This window comes from Drosophila erecta, unplaced genomic scaffold (assembly GCF_003286155.1).
Source record: "Drosophila erecta strain 14021-0224.00,06,07 unplaced genomic scaffold, DereRS2 tig00000021-arrow-pilon, whole genome shotgun sequence".
NCBI classification, from domain to species: domain Eukaryota; kingdom Metazoa; phylum Arthropoda; class Insecta; order Diptera; family Drosophilidae; genus Drosophila; species Drosophila erecta.
Genome location: NW_020825198.1, coordinates 13,257,444 through 13,284,578, shown reverse-complemented (window position 1 = coordinate 13,284,578; position 27,135 = coordinate 13,257,444). Strand labels below are relative to the sequence as shown.

Genomic DNA, 27,135 nt, shown 5'->3' with positions numbered 1-27,135 from the left:
TTGAGGCGCTCGATAGTGCGAACTATCGCAACACATTTAACAATTATGTACATTAATGACTCAAAGAAGTGGTTTGTTGGTTTCAAAAAAGTTTAATGCGAGTAAATATTATAACTTTTTTATATATGTTTCATATTTTAACTAATATGTTAAGCTAGGTTTCCCAAGCTTCAAGGAAATTTATATATTTATATTTTTAATATTTATATTTGAAAACTTTTCCTACAAGATTTGTAATAAACTAATATGACTGGTTCCCCAACCTTCTAATAAGTCAAATGGTTGCATTTAATTATTTTTATAATATGGATAGGTAATTTTATATTATTTATATATATTTTATAAATTATAAACTAATATGACTGGTTCCCCACTTAATAAGTCAAATGGTTAAATTTAATTATTTATATAATATAAATAGGCCACTTTCTTGCCACCTAAATATATTTCAATCCAAGCGATTTTCCCGCAGTGCACAAAAATATCCCTGCTTGAGAGTCGCCACGCGTTAGTCACACATAATTGACCCGAGGCACCTGGTAACACCGAGATAAACAATCCCGATTTCCCAAACGCCCGCAACTCGCGCTTTCGACGACGGCAGCCCGTGCTAAAAATCCTATAAATACACGCGACTATATCTCACGATTCGATTCTCCGCCGGATAGCTGAGTGCGCAACCGGAGATCTGAAGTGCAATAGCTTGTTTATGTTTACATAAGAAGGCAGCCGAGGCAGCAACAGCAACAACCACACGAGGAGAATGACGAGCACGCTACAGTAAGTTGCAAGTGTAGTGGTGTTTTATTATTAACAAAATAAAAAGCAATATGAACAAAATAGAAAATAGCCACCATGTGCTCCCGATTCTCGTGTCGAACACACACGCAGCATATAACCATATAATTGCCGAAAATTTACAGCGGCATGTGAAAATCGTGTGCTTTGTGTGTGTGCGTGTTTGCCTTCGTTTTCTGGAACTCTGAAACTACGATCTCCAAATGCTGATCCGTAAGATGCAAACAATTGTAGGGGCGTGAATGAATTAGTATATATATCCGGCCAGGTTCTTCGACGCTGGAATCTCGAATCTGAAATATGCGACTGATAAGCAGGGCGAATTCTTGCCCGCAACTACAAGCATTATCGTAAACAAGAGCACACTGGCGGGCCGAAAATTGATGATGCCTAGTTATGCTGAGATAATTTGATATTCTTATGCCTATCCGAACAATGTTAAGTTCGTATGATCAATATTAATGTAGAAGATTGAATAAGTTTTATGTACCAAATAACCATAAATAATACCTACCGTTGGTACTCATGCACCTTAAGAACCTCTATGAGAATTATTTTCCGTACACTACATACCGGGCGTATGCGCAATATCCCGACTGCCAGTCGTCTTCCACTGGGGGTAGGGCTATCTCTGAAGTTCATCGCCAGCTGATTGCGCTGAAAGCTCTGGCTGAACACGATGTTTAGAGGCATCGTTAATTGGGCGCATTAGCATCAGTCCCTCAGACGAGCAACATGTGCGATCCTATAAGCAGTAGCATTAGGTTTGGGGCTATTACTATATACTCATCGAAACAGAGAAGATAGCACTAATAATCCAAATGATTTTCTGTTTCACAGAGAAGGAACCCTGGTCGGATGCGGCAACCCGCTGCTGGACATCTCCGCCGTTGTTCCCCTGGACTTCCTGCAGAAGTACTCTATGAACGAGGATGATGCGATCCTGGCCGAGGACCGACACATGCCCATTTACGGGGAGCTGGTCGAAGGCTTCCAGGCAGAGTTCCTGGCAGGCGGATCCGTGCAAAATTCTCTAAGGATTGCCCAATGGATTCTGCGACAACCCAGGGTGGCTGTGTTCTTCGGTTGCGTCGGCGAGGATAGGTACGCCGGTATCTTGAAGGAGAAAGCGCAAGCCGCCGGACTGGATGTGCACTACCAGGTGAAGAAGGACGTGCCAACGGGTACCTGCGCCGTACTGATCACTGGCACTCACCGATCGCTCTGCGCTAATCTGGCTGCGGCCAACAACTTCACCATCGATCACCTGGAGGAGCCCAGCAACAAGGCTCTGGTGGATAACGCCCAGTACTACTACATTTCGGTGAGTACATGGATTTCTCTTTGAGATCTGGGGGTGGATTCGATGCCGAATGTAATAACTAAATAGCACAACCGGAAGTAAGTTGTTATAGCAGTTGTAAACGAGTGAGATTTGGTTCTTTGCATACCAAATTACAAATAACTTCACTTATTTTTAAATACTTTTAACTAATGTTAACTTGTTAACTAAAACCGTTTATGTGTACTAACCACATATAGGGATACAAATTATATGAAATGAGTACATAAAGATCAAATGTATAATACTTTACCTATTCCATTTTCCCAGGGCTTCTTCCTCACTGTGAACCCGCCAAGCATCATGCAGGTGGCGGCTACCGCCCACGCCAAACAGCGACCGTTCCTAATGAACCTCAGCGCACCATTCATATCGCAATTCTACATGACACCGCTGCTGGCCGCCCTGCCTTACGTGGACATCATCTTTGGCAACGAGGCGGAGGCTCAGGCCTTCGCCGAGGCCCAGCAGTGGCCCAGCGGGGACCTGCGCGAGATTGGCAAGCGACTGGTGGCGATGGAGAAGAAAAACCCGACGCGACCGCGCATTGCCATCCTCACGCAGGGTTGCGATCCTGTGCTGCTCATCCAGCAGGATTCGGTGCAGGAGTTCCCGGTCACGAAATTGGCGGTCCATGAAATTGTCGATACCAATGGCGCTGGGGATGCATTCGTTGGAGGTTTCCTCTCGCAGTTTGTGCAGGGCAAGTCGCTGGACGTTTGCATCAGGTGCGGAAACTATGCAGCCGGCCACATCATCAAGAATCCAGGATGCACATACTCCGGCGAACCGGAGTTCGTCGAGTAAAACCGGATGCGGAAGCTACAGAAACCTTACAAACACGATGACATGGAAGGAGGCAGGCAAAGCGCAGCAAGATTTGCAATTGTTAATTAAGTAAATGAGAGTGACTAAGACATTTTGTTAACACTGATAATTGTTTGTACATATAACTCAGACTCAGACACATACAAAAACATACACATGTGGAATGACATGGACAAATAGCAAGAGTGAGGCTTGTGTCTTATAGATAGAGCAATATTCGAATTTAAATTGATAATAAAACAAAAGTGACACACGCAAAACACAAAAGTCAACAGTTTGCACAACTTGAAATCTTTGTTTTCTATTTCAAAACAGGTGATTACCCCAAAAGGAGGTAAATTTCTTTTTCCCTTTATCTAGGGGGCTTTTTATCAAATCGTAATTGAAATGATTCATGAAGTAGTCAGCCCATACTTTCATAGATTCAATTTGACTTCTGATAATATTTTCTACAATGCAAGTGTACAATTAGATTCCTTTATGAGTGATTCAGAAAATTCTTGTATAACAGCCTTTACACATTGTATATAAAACCAGATAAGATTATCTGCAACATTAGATATAAAAGTTAAATATCAAATAATCTATGGAAACACGCAGCTGTTACACGTAGTTGGTAATACCACCCATAAATTCACAATCAACCCAAAAAAGATTAGATTATCAGCAACATGCTTTGACTAGTTTATGAATACAAAACAATATGCTAAGTGTTAGAAAACTTATTTTGAAAAAACAATGTGCTCGTACATCTTTTTTTTTGCTATACAAAAAAGAACTGTTGTGTACCTTGTATACCTAAACCTATAATAGAATTTTGTTGTTCGCCATGGCGACTTGTGACATTGAACCCCTGATCGGTGGCACTAATCGACCAGATAGCCCCGGATGAAGGGCAGGCCCGTTGGTACCCGCTTCTGATAGCGCACATAGTCCGACTGGAAGAAGTTGAGCAGGGAGTACTCCTCGACGTAGATGCGGTCGTGGAAGAACAGCCAACTGACCAGTGTGTAAATGCAGATGCAGATGGGATTCAACAGCAGGATCTGGGTTCCGATGGACCACCAAAACCACCCGACATATGACGGGTGACGGCAGTAGGCGTATATCCCGCTTGTTATCAGTCTGTGATCCGAGTGTTTCTCATTCTGGACCTGTAGGAAATTAGGATGTTTGTAAATTAGATTTCTGTGGTGAGAAGTTTAAAAGCTATTTCCTATATTAGTTACTAACTTTTCTAATATTCATTTTAGCTAATTTAAACTAATCTTTAGATCAACATTTCTTAAAGATCAGCTGTCATGGAAACGCTCTTGCTTAATAATAATGTTTTCATTCCTTTTTGCACTATTTAAGTGTTCCTGTTGTTGAAAAGTAACCCAACTAACCAAGTGAGTGAAGCTCCGACCAGCTGTAATGATGGCTGCCTTGCGAACCACTTCGCCCAGCGAGCACAGGACCACGCCCGCCAGCCATATGTATCCGTATCTCTTGAACTGGGGCAGGAAGTACACCTCTAGTGAGAACTCGATCCAGCTGGCTGCCGCAGCCAGTCCGTAGTGCACGGAGTGATTCAGCATGAAGGAGTCGAGACTGAGAGTGCGAGGATTAGCAAATGCGATCACGAGGAACTCCGAGTAGTGGAAGAGGGACATGAAGCAGCCGTAGACGCCAAATTGCTGCCACTCGGTGGGAGCAAAACAGATGACCAGCACACTTACGGCCATGGCAAAGCCCAGGAAGGACGCCCTAATGGCCACCTGAGGGGCAAGAATATTTAATACCACTGATAAGGTTTATCAGGCTTCATCGAGTGACTCACCTGGTAGTCGTGGTTCCTGAGCACAAACCGTATAATCATGTTAATCAGGGCGTAGTAAAGAAATGGACCCCAGAGCACGGCACCCCAAACCTGTGGCACCATCCCATAAAGGATCTGGGGCACCGAGGGGATCAGGACTAGAGCTGCGGTGATTACAAAGCAATATACACTGATGCGGCCTTCGGAACACAGGCTGGAGCCTCCGTTCCCAGGAGCTGGGACTCGGCTTTTTGCACACATGGCTGAGGAATCAGGACACTTTTTGTGCTGCTGCTGTGCGCCAAAACACGGGAATCGAGGTTTTTCAAAACATTTGCTTCAATGCACCGAAATGTAAATAAACCGGCAAAGCTTTCGATAACGATAGGGAACACAGTGAATGTCCGCTAAGGCATAAGACTCGTAAACATCATATAAATCAATAATATAATTTTTACAGCCTTTGTATCCTATTAAAAGAAATCAATATTGCAAATCAAGTTTAGCAGAAAATATTAAAAAAAAACATTTTGAACTATGTCAACCTATGTATAACCTATACTCACTGTTCCCATAAGCGATAGTTATGGTAGTTAAAATGTTTGTTTTAAAATTTACTTAAATTTTAGAATATATATTTTTTAGAATATATATTTTTTTAGATATATATCGTATTTCTATTTATTGTTATTATTTCTATTTACTGCACGCCGTTCATCGATATATTATCGATAACATTATAAGCGGCTGTTAACTGCTCAGTGCAGGTTATGTAAAATAAAAAGTAGAATCGTTGAGATCAATTAAAAATCCAAGAAAGCAGCCCAACATTCTGCTAATATCAAGCCATGGTCTTCCTGAATCTACCCCTTCTGGTGCGGTCCCGTGGTCCGGATGAATTCTGGCGGAAGAGACGCATCTTCAAGCTTGCAGCGGTACGTTCCCGAACCTCGCGGCCAAAATAACAATAACAAGCCAGTAGTGCTTCATTCCTGCAGCATTATAGGAGCCGCACCCGCAATGTCTACTCCTTCGCCATCAGGAGTGTCCATAGGGCACTGGCCTACGCCACCAAGGGGCGAAAGCTGAAGAAACTGGACATGGCGCAACTGTGGAGCACACGCGTGGAGGCGGGTTGTCAGCAGTATGGAGTCGGTCTGGAAACCTTCAAGGATGGCCTCGCGCGCTCCGATATTCTGCTCAACAAGTGGGTACCATCGGAAGATTCCAATATCCACTAACCACTTATAACGTCTTTCAGAAAAGTCCTTTCAGACCTGGCAATTTGGGAGCCGCGTTCTTTCGAAGCTCTAGTGAAGATCTCCCGCGAGCGGGCAGCTGTCGAGGGAATGCCGGACATCAAACGGAGATCGGCATTTAACCAGGTTTACGGACTGAGCAACCTGAAGTTGGATTAACTTAGCCTTAAGTAGGTGTTCAAATATAGATATTTGTATATTTTAAACAACTTTTTTTGTATACACTTTCAAAGATAGTTATATCGTTGGGGATTTATTCAATATATTGAAATAGATTAAATTGCTAATTTTTCAAATCAAAAATGGTTGCCTATTTACACTGAGAGTTACATAATTCGTAATTTCTGCTTGCAAAAAGAAACTTAATAAATCATCAAAATTAATTTACCACAGATACCTTACTTTTTAAACGAATGAATCCAAAATTTTTTACACTAAAAAAAAACACCCAAGCGCTTGTGATCTCAGAAATTGAGGACAGATATTTGTGCTGTTATTTTTAACAAGTAACTCGAAATTTATTTAATGGCGGTCCAAGCGCAATGCAAACAAAAATATTGCATCAGCGTTTATTGTAGTTCTGTGGTTTCGGGTTTGTGGGTGTGTTACATACTAATAAAAAACATAGAATTCATAGAATTGTGAGACAGTGTGGCAGGCGAGATCTACTCCAGTTTGGCCAGGATGTCGGACTCGCGGAAGAGGAACAGCTCCTTCTGGTCACCCTCCAGGTTCACCTTGGTGCCACCGAATTCGGGCAGCAGGACACGGTCGCCCTCCTTCACGCCAATGGGAATGTGGTTGCCAGTGGACTGCGGTTCAAGTTAGATGTTCAATGATTAGTTGACTTCTTCGCATAGATAATGGCGAAATACTCACGGCATTACGGGTGCCAGGGCCAACGGCCAGAACGGTCCCCTCGAGCACTTTGCCCACCGATTTCTCTGGCAAAACGATGCCGCCTTTCGTCTTGGTCAGCGCCTCGGCCCGCTGGATCAGGATGCGGTCCAGCATGGGTATGATCTTCTTGATAGCGGCGGCCTGGAGATCATTAAATAAGCCCCAACAATTAACCCATGTTTCATGTTTCTCTCATTGATTACACAACAGCCCGGCGAATGGGAGCTGGGCCGAAAGTTGTGGAACCTTCTCGAAGAACCGCCCTCCCTTCGATTTCCAACTTTCTTCTAAATGGCTTATGGGACAATGCACTTTTAACTCACCATTTTAATTCTTAAATGCAAACTGGAGCGCTTGAGAAAAGTTAATGAGTGAACTTTTTACTCAACTACACGTGCCGGCGTAACTTCTCGATAGATGTTGGTGTGACCAGCCTATTTCATGGATATAACGCCAAGAAGCTAAAATTAGGGTTGTTGATAATATATCAAAATATCAATATATCGATATTTTTCAAAAAATTTTATATTTATATCGTGATATTGTTTTTGCCCAAATATCGATATTGCGATTTTTTTTTGTATATTTTCCCTTTGGTCACTCTGATTTCCAAAGCGGGTAAAAGTGATCGAGTTAAAATGACCAAAAGGTACTTGATCACTCCGGGTAGCTCAGTACCTTCAGAGCAACTACTTTGTGCAAGTAACACATACACATATACATACATGCATACATACATACATACATGCATACATACATGCATACATACATTCATTCATACATACATTCATACATACATACATTCATACATACATATGTACATACACACATACATACATACATATGTACATACATACATACATAAGTACATACATACATAAATACATACATACATACGCCGGTATATACACTACTGCATACATAAATACATACTTACATACATACATCCATACATACGCCGGTATATACACTACTGCATACACATACACTCACTGCTCGACCGCTAAGAGAGATGACTTGAACTATTTTTCGACTGTAAATTAGAAGACATGCCTTACAGTCCTCACTAGAACTAGTTGGGAATTATAGGGCTACAAGAAAATATTTTTCGTAAGCAAATATCAAAGGCGGCAATAACTATCTGTTCCAACAGTAAGTTCTTCAGGCTTTATTTAAGACAATTTTTACTACTCACTTTAAAGACCTCACTATTTCACTCACTAATATAATTATGAGAAAATAATAGACTGACTTACAGCTCGAGATTAATCTAGTAGCACTTTGTATACTAATAAACATAATGTTGTTAATTTTGCAAAATAGTATTAACAACTTTGAGCCAAGAAAGTGATTCCCGAGTTAATTGCCTGTTTGCTAAGATCAAAAATAAAGTGAAATATGAAAAAGAGTCGCTTTGCTTAGGAATTCGCAACCAAAATTTCTCATTTGATAAAACCAATAAATCAGTAGCGTAATTGTTTTGTTTTTAATTACTTAATTATATTTTAATTTACATAAACTTAATTCAGAACTGTTTGTTTATTTTCTCGAAATTAGATATGTACAAAAAGTGAGTTGGTATCGGTACTACCCAACAGTATCGATTGACTGTGGCGTCGGATTTTTCACACTATCACCTGTTGCAAATAGTTAATCGATGATTTTAGTTATTACGTCTACTTAATTAAGACAAAAGACAAAATTGTGTCGAATTCGAATTGATCAGAATTTTGGAACATCCGGTTCTAAGACGTTTTGTCCTTTAGTAGTGAAATTAATACGATACAACTATCGATTGCTTTGGACAGTCCCACCACCAAGTCTGATTGGGAGATTTTTTTGAGTCACCGTTTTGCCTTGTTTACATTCAATGTAATTTGTCCTTGATGAACACATTTAATTTGATTTAACTCAAGTGACACGATGTGCTTTTGTTGTTCACTTAGTCTTTAGTTTGTCCGAGCTGTTTTCGTTAAGTTATATACCCCGATAAGCCAGCAATTAACCCACTAAAATGTCTGATCGTCGTGGCATAAAAGTTGGAACTGGCACAAAGGCTTTGGAGTACTGGTGCCGAGTTGTGACCCAAGGATATAACGGCGTCAAGGTGGAGAACATGACCACTTCCTGGCGAAATGGACTTGCCTTCTGCGCCATTATACATCACTTTCGGCCGGACCTCATAGATTTCGACCGACTGAAGGCGGACGATATCTATGAGAACAATGATTTGGCCTTTACAACGGCCGAGAAATACTTGGGAATTCCAGCACTGCTCGATGCAGCTGACATGGTTTCGTATGAAGTACCTGACAGGCTCTCCATACTAACCTATTTATCTCAGTTTTACAAGGTGCTCGGGAAGAGCCTTAAGCATCCGAAGCCAGAGGAGCCACTTGGCGAGGAGAGTGAGACCCCGCAGAAGATGATGCACATTGTTGGAATGCCCCGACGTGATAAGTGTCAGAAATGCGAGCTTCCCGTTTTTCTCGCCGAAAGAGTCCTCGTTGGAAAGCGGGCTTATCATCGCACATGCTTAAAATGTGCAAGATGTTCCTCATTACTCACACCCGGGAGTTTTTACGAAACGGAAGTCAACAATATATACTGTTGCGAGACTTGCCCCGATGAAGAAAGTGAACCGGAATCTGACATTATTAAGTTAACGACAACCACTGCTGATTCTACGAATGATCAGCAAATGGTGGCAGAAAATTCTGATTACCCTGAAGATAAACAAGAAGACGTGAAAGATAACGATATACGTACTGGTGATAAGCCTGAAATCAGTCAACCGCCGTCCAACAAAAATGAACAAAATAATGATATAATTATTAGTCCAGTAAGGCCCAGCAATTCAGAGGAACCCAAAATCTCTTCTGATCCACTAGACGAAGAAGATGGTCTTCTTGAACAAAGTTTTAAACCAACAAATAGTCCTGTGAAGCCTGTTATACCAGAGAAACCAAAAATCGATCCTCTTCCTCTAGACGATGAACATGGTGGCCTTGAACAAAACAATGAACTGGCTGTAAGTCTTGAGAAGCCTGGGCCACAAGAGAAAGATAAGGATTCTACGGTTTCAGTAGATCTAAAAGATGACAGCCTTATTGTAGATGCAATACCCCCTGATAATTTAGATAAACAAGCAGCTATTAGTTTCAACAATACATCAGATGTACTCATTCCAGAATCACAAGAAGCACTGATTCCCGAAATTAGCGCTCAAGTAGCCATTAAATCAGAAGACAATATAAGCCCTCGTACAGAAAATGAAATTTTCTCAAAAACAGAAAGCTGCTCTAAGCAGCAGGAAGGTGATATCGTAAAACAAGTGGATCTCGAGACTCCCAAGGAGAAAGTAATTGAGATAAAAGCATCTGAAACTGACTATCCAGAGGACTTAAATCCTTTTAAAGATGATGAATCTTCCAAAGGTGCAAATCCATTCGACAGCTCCGACGATGAAGTGGAGCTTCTAAAATCCATTCCAGCCCAACAAAGCAAAGTCCCAATACAAAAACGAGACAAAGTAGTACCGCCCCGTCCACCCCCACCTAAAATTGGTCTAGCCATCTCCAAACCGGCAGAGGAACCACATTCAAGCCCTACACTTTCGCAAGGAAAAAAAATGCCAATGCCAACACCTAGAATATCTATATCACAAGCCCAGAGTCCAGCAAAACCCATGCATCAAGGTCAGAAAAGTAATATTTCCTCTTCATCCTCGGAGCATTTGGATAACATGAGAACGTTCGATCGCGGAGCAGATGATCGTGGCTCAAGCATCTCCTTGCCATCTACAAATGGGCCTCGCAAGCCACTTCGTGCCTCAAAGGGAAGTCCACTACGAAGCGAAGAATCGAGTCCCACCACCAGTCTTAGCTCTATTACCTCTCCGATGCGGAAGAAACGCCAGGCACCTTTGCCCCCAAAACAGACGGACTTTGAGAGTGATCCTGGATTTTCAAAGTTATCTGACGAACAAAAGGCACGGCTGCACACTCAGCACAAGGCTCCAAGTTTTGTTGATTCAACTAGAAGATTAATACCACTTGACCAGAGTCTGCTGTCCGATGAAGCAACCGAGTCGAGTAATTACGAAGAGAGTTTAAGCACATCCAATGCCGACGAGGAGGTAAATGTGGTATACCGACGCATTTTGGTGCCGCCAACTCAGCCCGAAAGCACTATGGAACGCAGCAAAGAGGATCAAAAGTCGCCTATTGTTTATAACCACTTCGATAGAAACGTAAGCCCCTTGGGGCACAATAAATCCACGCATGGGAAATGGAAGAGGCGAAAGGGACCAGCTCCTGCGGTTCCAATACCACCACGCAAAGTCTTACAAAGGCTTCCGCTGCAAGAAATTCGCCACGAATTCGAAATTATTGCCGTACAACAGCTGGGTCTGGAGAAACAAGGCGTTATTCTGGAGAAAATGATCAGGGATCGCTGTGAGCGTTCCCTAGATGCCACCGAAGCTGATGGTCCCGAATCTGCAGAAGTACTAACCAACTCAAAGGAAGTGGAAGATCTTATATTGCAACTGTTTGAGCTGGTCAACGAGAAGAACGAATTGTTCCGCAGACAAGCGGAGCTGATGTACCTTCGCCGCCAGCATCGCTTGGAACAGGAGCAAGCGGACATAGAGCATGAAATACGAGTATTAATGGGGCAACCGGAGCACAACAAAACCGATTCGGATAAAGCCCATGAGGAAGTATTAATCAATCGCCTTGTGAAGGTGGTTGAAATGCGTAACGAAGTAATTGATAGCCTGGAGACTGACCGAGTTCGCGAGGCTAGAGAGGATATGAGCATCAAGAATCGACTTCATGTCTACAATTCTGAGCGCGAGGAACCACCAGGCGATCCGAAAAGCGCTGACAAATCATCCAAAAAGTTGTCAAAAAAGGAGCGAAAAAAACTTAAGGAGGAAAATAAGTTGGGCAAGGGCAAAAAGTCAGACCTCGATAAGGACGTCGATGAGTCTGAACAGGCACCAGCTTTGGAAAAGGTTAAAAAGAAGCGAAACTTGTTCTTTTTGAAAATGTAGGAGGGGTGGGGAAAATGTTTGCACGTGTCGAACAATTTAAATTTATTTTATATAAATTTGTAAGCTATTAAGTTTATATTGCCATATGTGCGCATTTCAATAAATAAAATATACTATTTCTTTAGAAACAGCATTTATGATTGAGAACGGCAATTGTGAATGGTTTTACTTGATAATTCTCGGATAAAATACTTTTAAATGGAACAAAGCAAAATAAATAGTTTCGAAGCAATCATCCATTAATTCTGAAAAATTCTCAATACATTTCAAGAATTATTTTTCTTTGTTATTTTATATTTAGTTAATGGTGACATGGAGGTATCGATAAGAAGGGTTTGCCTCTGTGGCTAAGGAACCTATTTGCTCTCCCGGATAAATGGTGCTCGATGGTTACCAATATTTATTAATACATTATAAATGGATAATACAATATAAACATAAAAGGATTTTCGTTATATATTTACATCTGCTATCGATTTTTAAATAAATGTTTGGTACTGTCGAAATTATAACATCTCTAATTTGATAAGACCTATGTATTACTCATCGACGACTAGTAAATTCTTATAAATTCAAAGTTGAAATTTGAACTTTCCGGGACTTCCGGGACTTAAAAAAAATTGTCTTTGCTGTAGAACCTTATAATAAAACAATGAACCACAAGGATAAACAGACCCATTGCATTGAATCTTTGGGGATCCTCTGGCAGACGACTTCCGAGTTTCTGAGGCAGATCTTCGACGATCACATTCCATTTGATGGACAGCAGATTCTGAAGTTCTACAGCCACATCTACCAATATTTCTCGACCTGGGCGCCCAACATGAATGCGCCTAGCCAATATGGAGGAACATATATTTACGCGTGGTTGGGCAGCGACCTCACCCTTCGACTAAAGAACATATCAAAGGCTATTAAGAATCAAGAGTATCGCGACGACCTGATCGCCAAATATGTGGAGCACTGGCTGCAGTATCAGAAGTCATGCGAGATACTGGACAAAGGTTGCCTCTACATCAACCGCAACTGGGTGGAACGGGAGAGGTTTGAGGGTAGGAAATATATTCAACCTGTATATCGCATGGCCATGATTAAATGGAAGGAAGAGGTCTTCCGTCCCATTGACAGGGAGCTGGTCAATGCCATTACCACGAATTTGAGGCAGAAGAACAGTGAAAGCACTAAGGCATTGGTGTACCAGGTGCTCCAATCCATTGTGGAGCTGTACGCCAACGATGAGAAGCAAGAAGTGCCAGTGTTATCCAAGCTCGAAAATGTTTTCATGAAGGATGTGGTGTGTTTCTACAAGACATCGACCATGGCCGAATTCCAAAGGATCATCGTATCCAATGACCACACCGATTTCAAGCACTTCCTTAAGTACGCATGCCTAGCCATGCCAGAAATCGAGGATGGGTTCGAATTTAGGGCTTTCCTAAGATCGCACCTCGCTGCGCAGCTGCAGGAGGCCATTGCTAAATCATTAACATGCAAGGACTATATCCAAGCCATCTTCGGAGTTCGTAATAGTACTTTGACGCGGGCAATACGGGACCACAAAAACCTCTTGGCTATAGTGGATCGGGTGTGCGCGGATGCCATCAACAAAGTGGATGAGGAAAGGAATCCCATTTCTCTGATTGTGATGTATGCCGATGAACTTATGAGGAAAAAGCAGGAGTCCGAAAAAGCTATTATTGAAGAACTTAAGCGGATCGTTGTACTAGTGGAGTTCCTGAACGACAAGGACACATTCATACGCTTCTATTGGAACATGCTTCGGATTCGACAAATCAAGGAGACATCAGCCTCGGACGGCAATGAGTCCACAATGATTTCGCTGTTGAGCAAAAAGTTTGGAGATCTACTCATTTGGGATCTAAGGCAGCAGTTGAAGGAGCTAGAATTGTCAAGGATCATTAAAAGTCAGTTTCAAGATCACTTGAATTTCAAGGGGGTCAAGCTAGGATTCGATTTTCGTCCAAAATGCTTCCAAAAAAAGAATGAACCGAATTTTAAGTTCACTTTTCCCGACGAATTGCAGCAAGCTTCGATGGAGTTTTCGATGTTTTTAAAATATCATTCTCGCAATGAGCGAAAAATTTTTGAATTTAATAACAACTTATCATCTGGGGAGATATCCTGTCATTTAAATCAGTCGATCCATATTATTGAGTTGAGCACCTTTCAAATGGCTATTTTGCTGCTTTTCAATCGGCATGAACGAATCACGGAGCAGGACATGGCGTTGGCTTTGGGCGTAGAAGTGGAGACGCTTAAAGGGGTGAGTGACAGGATGTGAATTGCAATTACTCTAGACTTACCTATAAATTAATTTCTTTTAGAAACTGAAGTTCTTGAACCAGAAACAGTTGCTGATTTATAATGGAGCATTTGTGGAAGTAAACATGAACTTTACAAACAAGAAACGTCGCCTTGACTTCATCAGTTACAAGACCAAAATTAGAAAGCTCGATGATAACTGCATAACTGAATTAAAAATAAGGCGAGCAAACCAAACGGATGCTGCAATAGCGCGCATTATGAAGAAGAACAGGGAACTTGAACACTCGGAACTTATTTCACACGTTTTTGAGGAGCTTAAAAATCTTTTTACGCCACAAGTGGGTTACATCAGAGAAAGACTTGAAGCCTTGCTCAATATGAAGTGTCCATGCGTGGAACGTTGTAAATCCGGCACCTACAGATATGTGTAGTTATGCCTTAAAAAATGCGAAGCAATTCATGTAATTTGTATATAAAAAAACATTAAGGTATAAAATTGTAATATTTAAAAATTAAAAACTATTATTATTATAAATGTATTATTATCAGCTAAGCGCATTTCGTTGCTTTTAAACTTTTAAATACAGCAAACACAGTGAACCCCACATGTATTTAACAATAATATTTCCTTACCATTGTTGATTAATTGGAATCACATTTTAAGCAGATATGTCAGTCTATAGCTTAAATTAAAAAGAAATGAAAAATTGTTGATTACAGCTTAAAATACAGATACCCCCTGATAAAACCTGGTACGTTATTGTATAGTTATTGCATTATATTGTTTCTTCATCCTCGAACTTGACACAGATCCGTTTGGAACCATCAGTCTCGAAATCTGGGGTTATTAATTCGCTTGAATTGAAGCGCTCAGCATGGTGATCCCTCAGGTGCTTCTCCAGATGGGATTCGTTGGAGAAGGCAATGGGGCAATAGAGGCATAGGCGCTGTTGATGCACGCGCATTTCGTTGCGCTTCAGCATCCCTGCTCTCCGTCGAGATATCTTCCACCGTGGAGTAGGTGAGTAGTTTAACTCGAAGTTATGCTTGTTCCTGGAAGTTGTGGCTTTCGCTGACTCCAGTTCTGGTATGCTTTCGCCTTTTTGCAGTCTGAGGTGGCTTCTGTGAAGTGTAACAAGCATGTTAAAACCAATCTGCTGAAGTCACCTACTGCTTAATTTTATAATTATAATGTGATTTTTCTTATTCCGATGTATCTATTAATATTGCTCACTATGCTCACTTTAAGTGCACGACCAGCAACGACTTGTAACGAAACTTTCGGGGACAAATTTTGCAGGAGAATCGATCGGCATGGATGTCCCTGCAAGTGTGAGCTGAAAACTCTTCGATGGGAAAGGCCTCCAAGCACTTAGAGCACATTTTTGGTGGACCCGCCAAGTGATAGCTTATCTCATCCTCTTCTTGGGCAGCGTTGGTTCCCATGCAGACGTGTTTGGAGAACCCTTCGCTAGGAAAGCCTTTCCAGCATACTGAGCACAGCTTTGGCGGACCAGCCAATTGATAGCTTATTTCCTCCTCGTCTTCTGGATTGCGCTCTTCCTCACTCGGATCCTCCAGGGCGAACTCCTCCTTAATTTGATTATTCGCCTCTAGCATAACCACTGTAAGGGATTGATTAGCAATTTGTAACTTTTTGTTTGCTGTTTTTCAGCTTACCCTCATATAACCCAGTCTGCGGATAAGATAAATCTGTGGAATCTTCCGCTTTTATGGAAATCGGGGATCGATTAGTTATATGTTCTGCATTCTTTATACATAGTTCATTTGAATTTGCAGGGTTTTGAAGAAGTGTCTTTGTTTGGTTTGTCTTTCTGCATTTTCTTCCCATATTAGTGCACCTCCAGATTTTCTATACAAACTTATTCTTTGCACAGCTGATCAGTTGCTGCTTTTAAGGTGACCAGCTTTTAAGCTATCGATCTGAATGAGTCCGGCCTCTTTAGTTTTCATTTCGATATAATTTATCGGTACATATTAAGAATCATTGTCATTTTTTTTAAACTTGAGATCAATAAAATTGTTTTTTATATTTTAGTGAAAATATTCATAGAATTCATAATTGTTATTAAGTTCATACTTAATACACTAGGCTAATTCCAGGACATGTTATTCCATGCCACTCCTGGTGAACTCTTCCGTTTGGTGCTCTCCTCGATCTCCCCGTCGGTCTTATTGTAGAATGAATCTATAAGTTGGAACCCAAAGCGACTGGCGGGTGCCATGTAAATGGCTACATCGCAGGACCGGAAGCCGAAGAAGCTGTGGCTAAACTCTAATGATACGCGATGGACCTCGGCGCAAAAGTTTTCACTATAATTCAAGCGATGGTGCATTATGTGCTGGAGGTGGACCATCTTGGCCATGTATCTTATTTGACTGCGGGTCAGTGGACGAGCAGTGAAGTTTCGCCGCGATTCACAGGCTCCAGTCACCTCGTCGCAGAGGATTTTATCCATTGATAGTCGGAAGACGAAAGATATAGCCTCTGATAAGGAGAACGGAAATCTTTCGTGGCGCTTCAGGCACAGAGCCACAAAGGTATCAAAGATTCCGCCCAACGAGATGCGTTGCCTATGCAGCAGATGATCGGCGATCCGGTGACTGTAGTGGACCACCTTGCGCGGCTGATCCGCCTCCAGAATCTTGGCCAGTTCCGGAAATATCGAGCCAAGGGCCTTGATGTCGTAAATATACGTTTCATTGGCCGTGGCCACCACCAAAACAGACGTGCCGTAAAGTATGTAGTATCCGCCTGCTGTATAAAAACAATTCGATCCAATTGCTTCTCGATGCTTTTCATTTCTCCTTTTCCGAGAGGGAAACAAATGTTTATAGGGAGGCTGTCGAGCGCAGAGCTAAAGCTATCGTTTCCATCGCTGTCGCTCATTGTAACCTGTACTGCTCTAACGCAGAGTTACTTAAAATCACAATTTTTATATAAAATAACCTTTTCGGATAAGAAAGCTTTGATAACAACAACAATGTTATCGATTACAAGAGATAAGTTGAAATCGATCTAGTAGAAAGGACCACAGCTATAGTGATGAGAAGTACATACTTGTTTGGTCTTATGTATCGATTACCCTCCGCACTTAGTTGATACACACTCCTTGCATGGCTAATACACTCACCTCATTTAGTCAGGGCACACACCAGATTGAACAAATCAAAAAAAGCGTTGCTTCATTTTTGTTTTTATTTGTTCATGAATTATTTTTTATTTATAATTTGTTTCATTGAATTTTATTTAAATAGCAAAGATCTAATTTTATATTTTAAGAACTATAGCTAATTAGACTTATGTAATTATACCTATTTTTGATAGGTATGATATTTAATTATATTAACGATTGATTCCATGCGTACTATATAATAATTCTTAGTTATGTGTTTTTAAAAACGAGAGAAAAGTGAAAATCGAAATTTGTGCAGAATGTGGATCATATATTGAACTAATGTTGTGCTTCAGTTAGTATTTCCTTGAGGTGAATTATTAGAAAGCTTGTATTACTTTTTAGTAACTCGTAATCCCAAATAAATTATCAAGAAGGTATGTGTTCCATTAAGCGTATTTCTTCCGGCTCAAGAGAATATTGAGATAAGTCCAAATGGCAGAATAGTAATGTTTGTGATGACTATCCACCATTTATAGACTTATGACGCCCATTTCTCGGCGGAGTTGAAAGGAGTTTTGCCGTAGAGCTCACCTTTATTTGAGGGGATTGAGATTGGAACTGGATTGGTTGCTAGGGGATATTGACTCGCTTTTGATTTGACCACAAGTTAATCACCGACGATGCCCGAAGGTTTGTAGCAGTTCTCTAAAGCGGTCATCACTGCAAAATGAGACAAATAAGTGCTTCGCAAATCCGCACCTTTCGCCCCGGCTAATAATGAAACCCGAAGCGATTACACTGCAAAAGGTTAATTGGTTTGTAAGCGCATTGGATGGGAAACGACAAAAATAAAAATAGTGAAAGGAGATGGCAAAGGAGGTGTGCACACAATAAGTCCAGGCAGCTGACTCAATCTAATTGGTGCACGCGGCGCATACTTAATGCGCTTAGATGCGGGCCCAGCGCACCGCTTTCAACATTGCCATTTATATTGCCATTGGCGCTGCAGGAGCCGCTTTGGTCCTTGTAATTAAATCCCGACCAAGGCAGCCAACTGCAACATCCCCAAATTGAGCCGTTCAAAGGGCAAATCAGGTTTAATTTTAATGCCCTTGCTAAGTAAATTGAGTGTACCAAATATTTCGCAGCTCATCATAAGATGATGTTGGATCTGTATATAAATGAAATGGTGGGCATTGATGTATTCAATATATGTACTTGCATAGAAGTGACTAAACGATGGATTTATAAATAAAGCCTGGAAGTACGATAACATAAGTAACCACGAGTATAAGTTATAAAAAAAACATAAGGCATAAAATTGAATTTTAAAATTTTTAAATATAAATTTCTTAATTATGTTACTAAATTTCTATTAAATATTGTGGTATTATAATATCACATGAAGTTGCTTAATTAATCGATGATGTTTTACGAAACATGGCATATTAATACACAGTAAATTGTATAGCCCCAATTTATTACGTTTCCTGAAGGGCCAAATCAAAGCTAACAAAATAAAGCTCATTGGAAAACCATTGCCAAACAAAAGAAACCTAAGAGGACAAGTTCCCTATCGTAATTAATATCATAAACAGCATTTTTCCATTGAATAATGAGGCAAATAACCAGGACTTTGCCTCAAAGCTCCCTTTTCGTTTAGTTCGCGTTTTGTTTCCGCTTTGCGCGTTGTCAATTATTGTTGCATACTTTGTGGCGAACAATGCAAAGTGGTTAATGAGAGTGGTGGTGGAGGTTCTCGGGGTTTTACGGCCATTTGAGGGGTCTTTGGTTGGTGTTAGAGGCTAACAAGAAAATCCCTCTATGCCAACACGCGCACACCGTAATTAAGAGATACTCCACTCCATTCTGTTCATCGGGGACGAGAACGTTGGCCCTGGGCCGATGGGAAAACAATGGATGAACACACGCCGTCCCAGCTTTTCCCCCTTTCCAAGCCCCGAAGCTGACCCAATTAGTGGAACCGGTCTCCATCCTTCCTCCGAATCTTCGATATACACGCTTTCGGATCTTTCTAGTTGCAGGCTTGTGGGCTGCCACGTTAATTAAATTATCACGTGTCAATTAATGTAGCCAACCCCTGCGAAACGCAGCTGGAAAAAGCATTCACTTTGACGTTCGGCAGCTTTACAGGTACAGGTACCGGAATACGGTGCGTATGAGCGATCCCTGTCAACTATCCGTTGACGCAATTTCTCATATACCAACACCTCTCGTACGATATAAACTGTAGCTAAAAAGTCCGTTTGATGTTTTGCCGTCAAAGTGGTTCAGAGTTTTTACAACCAGTTTTCGTATGGTAAAAAGGAAGATATTTAACCCTAATACCTGCTGTATATGTTTGAGTACGATGAATTGATTTTGGGAATTTCTTAAAGTACAACAGTGAATTAAATACAACCTTTCAATACTAAGTTAAGTCAGTTACTTTGAAACTTCAGTGTATTTCACATTTCACTAAGCTTAAAGAATTTTAAGCGCCTAATTAATTTTTCCCCGAGGCTGGAAAAGTAAAGCCTCGTGTTTTTTGAATTTATTGCTCAATATCATTGTGAAAATGCCGTGGGCCAAAACCCAAACAATTAACTTTGCAAAACGACAACTTAAAAATGTCTTTAAAATTTTGTGTAATACAGGGATTTGTACGGTTTACAAATAAAACGACTGCGAGGTATTATTGTTTGTGGAAAAAATATACAAAAACTAAAAACAAAAAATGTAAAAAGTTATACGAAAAAATAAAATCTTTTAACAGTTCACCTGGAATTCACAGCCAATAAATACGATTTATGCCGTGCAGTCATTTGGCCACAATCGATTTACCATTCCATGGAAAATGCTATTTATTTAATATGCAGCCAAACAAAATAGCAAAAACGTCGCTGCCAAAAGCATATTTCACACCTAACAAGCTTACAAGCTATGTAGTATTATTGCTGTTGCCGGGAAGGCCGCAAAACCGCAAAATTTGTGTTACATTTGCAGGCCGCTGTGTCAGCGAATTGCAATACCCCTTTGCCACTCGCACATGTAGCTATTATTCCTTTTCCTTTTGTTTTTGGCAGCATTTCGTTGGAGGTCCTGGCGGCGGTTGGATTTTTTTCGCTTTAATAGCATACTTCTCGGCGCGGCGCCAACCACCTGTGAGGAAGAAAAGGAGAGGCGTGCGGTGCGGTGCGGTGCGGCGCAATGGGTCTCAGGTGCGAAGTATCAGCGAGGCGTTATTATCGCCATTGCAGTTGTCCATAATGGTTTCGGCCATAAGCTCGGCTTGGCGCCCCGCAGGACAATTGTCCTCGCTCGCCGGCGGCATAAACATTAACACGCATTTTTATCGCCACACCTTCCATTCCCATACCCATACCCATTCCCATTCCCATTCCCATTCCCCGGCGAATTCCGTCTGCAATGCCATTTGAATGCCCTTCTGAGGGGAACCACTGCCATTAAAAATCCGATTTCCTTCGTATTGCCCCAATAGGGCTGGAAATATTTGGGTAATCTACGACAAAATCGGTTTATGTGATTGGTAGGTTACATACAAAGGAAATCAATTCTTCTTTTTTCAAACACAATACTCCTTAGAGGTTGCAACATTAAAAAAAATATATTATTTCTTAGGTACATCAATATCAATACCTAAAAGAAAAATAATATATAAATATGTATTTAAGGCTTAACGCTCATACGCAGTTTTTACAAGTGTAAGCATAAACAACTTTAACTGAAAATATATATATTTATTTGTAATACACGTATGTATGGATTTAATCCGTACTTATTTACGCTTTTGAAATGCAACTATATAAAAGGACTTCACCCGACTAGCAGAGCATTGAGCATTCCAGTGATTTCAGCCTTTTCATGGTAAAGAATTCTGTCGGGAGATATCCTTTACATTTATAGTGCCCTCAATTTGCATTGTTTGCGTGTGCGTAGTTATATCCTACATCTTTTATCCCCTTTATAGACGGCATCGTGGGCATGTGTGGATGTAATTATGTGCAATATAAATGCTTAGTGGGGGAAATTATGATGCAATAACTTTTCACCCCACACGCAGCCACTTACATACATTGAAAATGCCAATCGAATGCCATCAAACACAAGCACAAACACAAGCACAAGCACACCCACGCACAACAGCAACGAAAATAAATACATGGGTGTGTGTGCGCATCCTTTGATCCTTTAAGCAACCAATGCGTATACTCAATTTTTATGGCTTGTCATTTGCTTGCTTCGTCTTGCCGCTTGGCTCCTTCGTTTTTAAAGCCCCACTCGACTTCGTCTCAAGTAGGAAATATGAAAAAGTCGCTTTGGGTCAAGGGGTGTGGAAAAAGTGAGCGAAAGTGGTATGCTTGGTTTTTCCTTTGCGAAATTTTCGGGCCTGCAATCTCAACATTTGTTTCACCCACTTGGACGAAATTACGTAGCTTGAGACGCCCCCACTCTACCATCCCTCATTTTCATTTTCCGTCTGTTTCTTATTTTACCCCCGCATTTCTATGCTTTCGACTGGGTCCCTGTATTGCCTGGATTTTGTGCCTTTCATTTGCGGCTTGGGGATTGTGTGTTTTATGCTAACCATAAGATTTTCGTTGCATTTACTTGACAAACAGGTGGAATCAAGAGGGTCTTACTGATGGAACCATTTAAGCTGGCCTCAGTGAAATAAGTCGGAAATGCTTTTATCTTCATTGTATTTATTTCCTAGTAATCTTTGTACGTAGTACATAGTCCTCTTACATACATTTTTTAGATACTTATAAATATTAACTTTATTACTGAAACATCATAAGTCACTTAGGCAATTAGCTAACAAAAATAAAAATACTGCGTCCTAAAAACGTACATTTTTAAATTGTTCGGCCAATCCATTTCTTTCCCAAGGAATTCACGTTCTGAAATTAAAAATGTGATATAAAATGGCTAAGCCATTTCCCAAATTTTTGAATTCAATAAGTATGCCAGAGAAATATGAAAAATACTATAAATTCAGCTTGGAGCACGGGAAGGATTTCCCAGATAGGTCAGAATTTAATAACCGAAAACCAAAAATGCCCTCAGAGTAGGTCCTAGCCCACACATACACACAAATCGACTTATCCTTAGAAAGAGAACGCTTGCTTCTGTGTGTGTGTGGGTGTTTGACTGGCACCATTCAATTCCTTGGACCTGGATCTAAAAATTGAATCCAATTGCACAAACATTTTTGTCCCTCGGGGAGTTTGAGTTTGAGTTTTGGTACAGACGTCTAATCAAATGAAATGAAAATTGTCATTTTCTAAGCCGTTGAGCTCTCAACTGGCCTAGCAACTCTCACATCCATCAGACGAACTTTGGCCAATTGACTTTTGTTCTCTGCCGGGTAACTTAATATTCATGATTTATTTGCTTTTCTTATTTGCGCAGCACATCAAATGGTCCTTTGCCCTCCTTTCACTTTGGCTGTGTAATAATAATTTAAATACATTTAATGCGATGTACTCAACCTGCCTCAGTCTTATGATTTTCCTTGGCCTCATAAAATAATTTATCATTAATCATTTCTGTGGCCCGTTGAGAGCTTTGTTTTTTGTGTTTTTTGGTCGTATTATTTTTACTGATATTCTGTGTGTGCCCCCGTATCCTTAATGCATTTTAAATCGCGAGCATTGACCAATTGTCAAGCGGCGAATTAATGAACATCTGTGTGATTTATGAATATCCTCTGTTGGCATTTGGGAGACTTTCGTTTCTGGGTTGCTTATTTGGCATTCATTTTCATATTCTCCATTCCATTAATCAAAAGTTTCGCGGATCCTGAAATATGTAGAATAATCTACCCACCTTCAAGAATCATTATGTTCATATATTTTTCACTCTTATAATTATTACTTAGCACACATTTCCATTTTGATTTAAATGGTTTGCGGCCTCATAAAATATTTTCTGGAAAATAGGCAGGAATCTCAGCATAAAGATGAAAATTTTAATTGCCGCTTTCGGTTGGTAAACCTCAAGTGAATAAACCAATTCAAATAGCTAGCATATTTCGAGAGCTTGAGGCAGCATCTTTAAAGTACTAAAGCATCCGGCTAAATTTTCCGAATGCCACAATCCAAAATGCGCAATAAAACTAAATGAGCCTGTGTCTACGCTGTGGAGTGGTATCCTTGCAAATCCAGAGCAAATAAACCAAGGATGCCAACAAAGCAAATATTAACAATGCCAATAAAACCGGGCAGCACTCTGTGGAGCGAGTATGAAATCCTCGAAATAAGTAATCATTATTACCATCAGTAAACAATGTATGCCGTCCTTAGAGGGCTATGTAAAAAATGCAATGGGCCTATCAAAATAACAATAATAGTCGTACCAAGGACAACTCGGCTGAGATATGTTCTTGACCCATCGCCCAATGTCTGCTTATTAGCCTGGAAAACTATGTCCGGACATTAGAGTGCGTGACCAAAGGATATTTAGGTCCGGTACTAAAGATGGCATCGTGATGGGATTGTGGTAAGAGCTGAAACTCAAGATAAATATTTATCATAATTGGAAGAGATTAGTGCGAGCTACAGAAAGAGCTTCTGCTGGTAAGCTGATTTAGTTTTTTGGCAACTTTGATTTATACGTTTACCTAAGGAAGACAGAGTGATGCCCTTAATTAACTAGTTTTACTCGTAGAGAAAAGGGTTTAGATTCGTTGAAAAGTATCTAACAGGTAGAAGGAAGCGTTTCCGACCATTTAAAGTATATATATTCTTGATCAGGATTAATAGCCGAGTCGATCTGGCCATGTCCGTATGTCCGTACAAACTGAAGACTGAAGTTCTAAAGTCCATAACTCAACTTAATCGGATTTTAAAGTGGCATACCTCTAAATGTTTCTGGAGGAAATCTCTAAAAATCTGAATTCAAATTTATAATTTTATTTTTTTTTTAATTTTTTCCGATGTTATGATGTTGTAGAAATTCAAATTTTTCATTTTATTATTTTTTTTTGCACTTTTTACCGATATTTCAGAAAATTTTGAAATTTTTCGTTTGCACTTTCACTAGCTGAGTAACCGACATCTGATAGTTGAGGAACTCGACTTAGCATTCTATCTTGTTTTTACTTAAAGTGTAGCTTTTTAATTGGTTAGCTAAAATTATTTAGGCGCCTGATTGTGTATAAATAATCTGGTACAACTAGCTTGTCCTTTTCACTAATCCCTAATAATGCTCATCACCAATCAGACAAACAATGGGCACACCCACAAAACAAGGATAATCACTAGCAGACTTAATGGCATTTTTATGTTGGCCTAAAGGATTTTTAACTGCCGGTCTGGTCGTGTGGGAGGACAGGTGAATTACAAATTAGACGAGAATTAACACCAACTCCCGACAGGGACTGACATGTCAAGAAATTGATGATGGCCCTGGGCATACAAGTCAGGCTGAGTTAATTACTTTTGTGTCCTCAAGTCTGGGATTACAGATTTAATTCATGATTGTCCAGGTGAAAGCCGATTTTCTCAGGCTTTTCATGTGTGTGGCAGGTGAGGTTAATTCTATGCATTCTTCGGTGTCTCTAGTTCGCTGCAGATGTAATTAGGGGCGACATTTGTGCCAAGCAGACCTACATAAATCATTGTTGTGGCTGATCCTCAAACATCTGCATAATTACACTTTCAGTTCGTGTTGCAGCTCCAATGTGCCATGACTTCTGTTTTGCCCCACCATTTTATTAAACAGCACTCTGGTCTGCCGACACGCCACATTCAAATGCCGCACGGTGCTGTTGCATTTTCGCTTTTCCGATTTCCCAGCTGCGGCAGCTGCGGCAGCTGCAGACAGCCAACTATTAAAGCGCACTTCAGAGCAAAACCGCCGGCGGTATGTCTGACTATCCTTCGGTTTCCTGCGGAGTGCTTAAAATTACAGATACGTGCGCCATCTACGTGCAAACCACACCTGAAAAAAAGAGGGGTCAAAAGCGGGAGACAATGGGCGACCAGCCAGCTGCCATAAGTGGGTGAGAGGCCAGCTCGGGAGCAGCGAGAATCCAGTGTAATTTAATGTTTCATTTCTACACATTTGGCCACCTTGGCGTATACGTTATACTACCCAGCACACGTTGTAAGCACGCGATGCCAACGTGACGCTTCGCGTAACCTGGTAACGCGAGTTCTTCTGGCCTCAATAGAGTTGGCAAGGTGATCATGCAAGTAAGGAAATTACACACATATATAGAGAAATTACTAAATTGTTTTAAGTATTCCCAAAACTAGTCTTATTTATATATTGATTGCATTATAATTTGGATACTTTTTCAACAATGTCTTAATAAAAAGGTTCGAAATTCGATCTTAAAAAATGTACATCAGCAAGTTCAGTTAAGTTATATGAATTACCTAAAAACCTAACTAAAATTGGGTAATACAAAACAAATATTAAGATTGAATCTATATTTTTAAAATTCTTATTAAAAATTAAGTTTACATGAGAACATTTTTGACATTTTCACTACTTAGATTATAAAATACCGTCCACTCGCGGAGGCATCTCTATGCCAAGCTGAGAGTTACGAGCCAGTAATGTTAGAGGCTAAAGGCCAAGTTAAAGTTTTGTCCTCGTCGCCTTCATCAAGTGTTCATACACGCCCAGTGCAATTAAGGTAATTAGCGTTACGTTGCCATTGCTCTGGCCTGTTGTTGCCCCATATTGTTGCTTCGGCTTACATTCAATTTGTTGTTTCGATTTTTGTTTGGTGTTCTACTCACATGCAGAGCTGCTTTCATGTTTGCCATTGGCAAGCAAACCTCGTAAAGCCAGAAACGCCAACGCAATCAGACATTTCGTTTCGTTTCGTTTTATTTTATTTCATTTCATTTGATATTATTTCACTCATTTTTCCTGCTGTCGCGTGTTTTGGTAAATATATATATCTGCTGCTGTTGTTATTTACTGACGTTAATTTAAGTCGCGACATCAAATCAGAGCAAAAATGCAAAGAGGGTACAAGGGGTTGTTTAAATTTGCAAAAATCAAATAATTTGCCTGCGAACTGGAATATTTAATTAGTTGATTTATCGGGGTATTGCATGTTTTGCTGTTTTCGGTTTGCCCATGTTTACCCTCGAGGTTTTGTGTTTGCGTTACTCCCAAGAATTTTTTGATTGCCACAAGTAAATGCGAATTGTTATGCTCAACATCCAATTCGTTTTAATTCGCCAGATCGAGTGTTTTTTTCGTGGCTTAAGAGCATCTTTAAATTAACTTCATAAACGAATGTAATTGCCGCCAATTAATTTGCTACACTTAAAATCTCCCGAGCGCTGAATCCGATAGTCCTTACACTCGGGTTTATATTTAGCCACAAGGACCCTGGTTGCTGCACACAGATCTAGTCAGTTCTAATCGCAGTTGTTGCCTTTGTTTCCGCTGTTTATGCATATTTAACACCCTTGAGCTATTATTGCGCGATTAAGCGGAAGAATTTAGCCAAGCTACGCATTGTCATTGCAGCTCGAGTCGCCGGGGTCGTTGCGCAGCAAAGTATGCTACATAAAATTACAGTTGGCGAAAAGGGTGGAATTCCCTTGAATTCTGATTAGTCTAAAACATATGTTAAAAATTTGTAGTATTTGCGTGGTTTATTATAATTTGGGTTTGCTCATATAAAATAAATTTAGAGATTTTATAATCATATATTAAAACAACTTGGG

At 40.5% G+C, this 27,135-nt stretch overlaps 8 protein-coding genes across 9 annotated transcripts; 4 read left to right on the top strand and 4 right to left on the bottom strand.

The window, feature by feature from the left end:
- Nucleotides 1–492: 492 nt before the first annotated feature.
- LOC6544939 (adenosine kinase) lies at nt 493–3,259 on the top strand. Of its 2 annotated transcripts, none has more exons than XM_001972578.3 (3): nt 493–780; nt 1,639–2,122; nt 2,411–3,259. In XM_001972578.3, the coding sequence occupies exons 1-3, from the start codon at nt 764–766 to the stop codon at nt 2,945–2,947; spliced, it is 1,038 nt and encodes a 345-aa protein (XP_001972614.1). In that variant the 5' UTR covers nt 493–763; the 3' UTR covers nt 2,948–3,259. The 2 variants fall into 2 exon arrangements, with proteins under 2 accessions (XP_001972614.1, XP_015013155.1); XM_015157669.2 differs by lacking the exon at nt 493–780 and adding an exon at nt 1,501–1,562.
- Nucleotides 3,260–3,431: 172 nt separating this feature from the next.
- Nucleotides 3,432–5,176, bottom strand: LOC6544938 (protein-S-isoprenylcysteine O-methyltransferase). Its single transcript, XM_001972577.3, has 3 exons — nt 4,791–5,176; nt 4,357–4,728; nt 3,432–4,122 (listed from the first exon to the last, which is right to left on the bottom strand). Exons 1-3 carry the CDS (start codon nt 5,028–5,030, stop codon nt 3,835–3,837), a joined length of 900 nt encoding a protein of 299 aa, XP_001972613.1. The 5' UTR covers nt 5,031–5,176; the 3' UTR covers nt 3,432–3,834.
- Nucleotides 5,177–5,491: 315 nt separating this feature from the next.
- Nucleotides 5,492–6,411, top strand: LOC6545022 (39S ribosomal protein L20, mitochondrial). The gene is made up of 3 exons (XM_001972576.3): nt 5,492–5,704; nt 5,768–5,976; nt 6,031–6,411. The coding sequence occupies exons 1-3, from the start codon at nt 5,618–5,620 to the stop codon at nt 6,185–6,187; spliced, it is 453 nt and encodes a 150-aa protein (XP_001972612.1). The 5' UTR covers nt 5,492–5,617; the 3' UTR covers nt 6,188–6,411.
- A 138-nt stretch (nt 6,412–6,549) lies between these two features.
- LOC6545021 (10 kDa heat shock protein, mitochondrial) lies at nt 6,550–7,406 on the bottom strand. The gene is made up of 3 exons (XM_001972575.3): nt 7,252–7,406; nt 6,908–7,069; nt 6,550–6,840 (listed from the first exon to the last, which is right to left on the bottom strand). The coding sequence occupies exons 1-3, from the start codon at nt 7,252–7,254 to the stop codon at nt 6,694–6,696; spliced, it is 312 nt and encodes a 103-aa protein (XP_001972611.1). The 5' UTR covers nt 7,255–7,406; the 3' UTR covers nt 6,550–6,693.
- A 1,144-nt stretch (nt 7,407–8,550) lies between these two features.
- On the top strand, nt 8,551–12,115 carry LOC6545020 (MICAL-like protein 1). The gene has a single exon (XM_026977388.1). It carries the CDS (start codon nt 8,943–8,945, stop codon nt 11,985–11,987), a length of 3,045 nt encoding a protein of 1,014 aa, XP_026833189.1. The 5' UTR covers nt 8,551–8,942; the 3' UTR covers nt 11,988–12,115.
- A 354-nt stretch (nt 12,116–12,469) lies between these two features.
- LOC6545019 (cullin homolog 1) lies at nt 12,470–14,704 on the top strand. The gene is made up of 2 exons (XM_001972573.3): nt 12,470–14,271; nt 14,333–14,704. The coding sequence occupies exons 1-2, from the start codon at nt 12,640–12,642 to the stop codon at nt 14,702–14,704; spliced, it is 2,004 nt and encodes a 667-aa protein (XP_001972609.2). The 5' UTR covers nt 12,470–12,639.
- A 116-nt stretch (nt 14,705–14,820) lies between these two features.
- On the bottom strand, nt 14,821–16,290 carry LOC6545018 (zinc finger protein 234). The gene is made up of 3 exons (XM_026977728.1): nt 15,954–16,290; nt 15,517–15,898; nt 14,821–15,395 (listed from the first exon to the last, which is right to left on the bottom strand). Exons 1-3 carry the CDS (start codon nt 16,123–16,125, stop codon nt 15,050–15,052), a joined length of 900 nt encoding a protein of 299 aa, XP_026833529.1. The 5' UTR covers nt 16,126–16,290; the 3' UTR covers nt 14,821–15,049.
- Nucleotides 16,291–16,312: 22 nt separating this feature from the next.
- LOC6545017 (protein Exd1 homolog) lies at nt 16,313–17,309 on the bottom strand. The gene is given in 2 exon segments (XM_001972571.3): nt 16,313–17,034; nt 17,037–17,309. Coding segments are annotated over 2 exon segments (795 nt in total). The 5' UTR covers nt 17,185–17,309; the 3' UTR covers nt 16,313–16,387.
- Nucleotides 17,310–27,135: the final 9,826 nt, after the last annotated feature.

Bases quoted from the DNA above. Each gene is read 5' to 3' on its own strand.
- LOC6544939 (XM_015157669.2), top strand. From the start codon at position 1,534: ATGTGCGATCCTATAAGCAGTAGCATTAG. The intron at 1,563-1,638 runs GTTTGGGGCTAT...TCTGTTTCACAG, and splicing joins CCTATAAGCAGTAGCATTAG to AGAAGGAACCCTGGTCGGAT. The intron at 2,123-2,410 runs GTGAGTACATGG...CCATTTTCCCAG, and splicing joins CCCAGTACTACTACATTTCG to GGCTTCTTCCTCACTGTGAA.
- LOC6544938 (XM_001972577.3), bottom strand. From the start codon at position 5,030: ATGTGTGCAAAAAGCCGAGTCCCAGCTCCTGGGAACGGAGGCTCCAGC. The intron at 4,729-4,790 runs GTGAGTCACTCG...CTTGCCCCTCAG, and splicing joins TCAGGAACCACGACTACCAG to GTGGCCATTAGGGCGTCCTT. The intron at 4,123-4,356 runs GTTAGTTGGGTT...AATTTCCTACAG, and splicing joins GTCGGAGCTTCACTCACTTG to GTCCAGAATGAGAAACACTC.
- LOC6545022 (XM_001972576.3), top strand. From the start codon at position 5,618: ATGGTCTTCCTGAATCTACCCCTTCTGGTGCGGTCCCGTGGTCCGGAT. The intron at 5,705-5,767 runs GTACGTTCCCGA...TCATTCCTGCAG, and splicing joins GCATCTTCAAGCTTGCAGCG to CATTATAGGAGCCGCACCCG. The intron at 5,977-6,030 runs GTGGGTACCATC...AACGTCTTTCAG, and splicing joins TCCGATATTCTGCTCAACAA to AAAAGTCCTTTCAGACCTGG.
- LOC6545021 (XM_001972575.3), bottom strand. The intron at 6,841-6,907 runs GTGAGTATTTCG...CTTGAACCGCAG, and splicing joins GCCCTGGCACCCGTAATGCC to TCCACTGGCAACCACATTCC.
- LOC6545020 (XM_026977388.1), top strand. From the start codon at position 8,943: ATGTCTGATCGTCGTGGCATAAAAGTTGGAACTGGCACAAAGGCTTTG.
- LOC6545019 (XM_001972573.3), top strand. From the start codon at position 12,640: ATGAACCACAAGGATAAACAGACCCATTGCATTGAATCTTTGGGGATC. The intron at 14,272-14,332 runs GTGAGTGACAGG...AATTTCTTTTAG, and splicing joins AAGTGGAGACGCTTAAAGGG to AAACTGAAGTTCTTGAACCA.
- LOC6545018 (XM_026977728.1), bottom strand. From the start codon at position 16,125: ATGGGAAGAAAATGCAGAAAGACAAACCAAACAAAGACACTTCTTCAA. The intron at 15,899-15,953 runs GTAAGCTGAAAA...AATCCCTTACAG, and splicing joins GCAGACTGGGTTATATGAGG to TGGTTATGCTAGAGGCGAAT. The intron at 15,396-15,516 runs GTGAGCATAGTG...TACACTTCACAG, and splicing joins TTGCTGGTCGTGCACTTAAA to AAGCCACCTCAGACTGCAAA.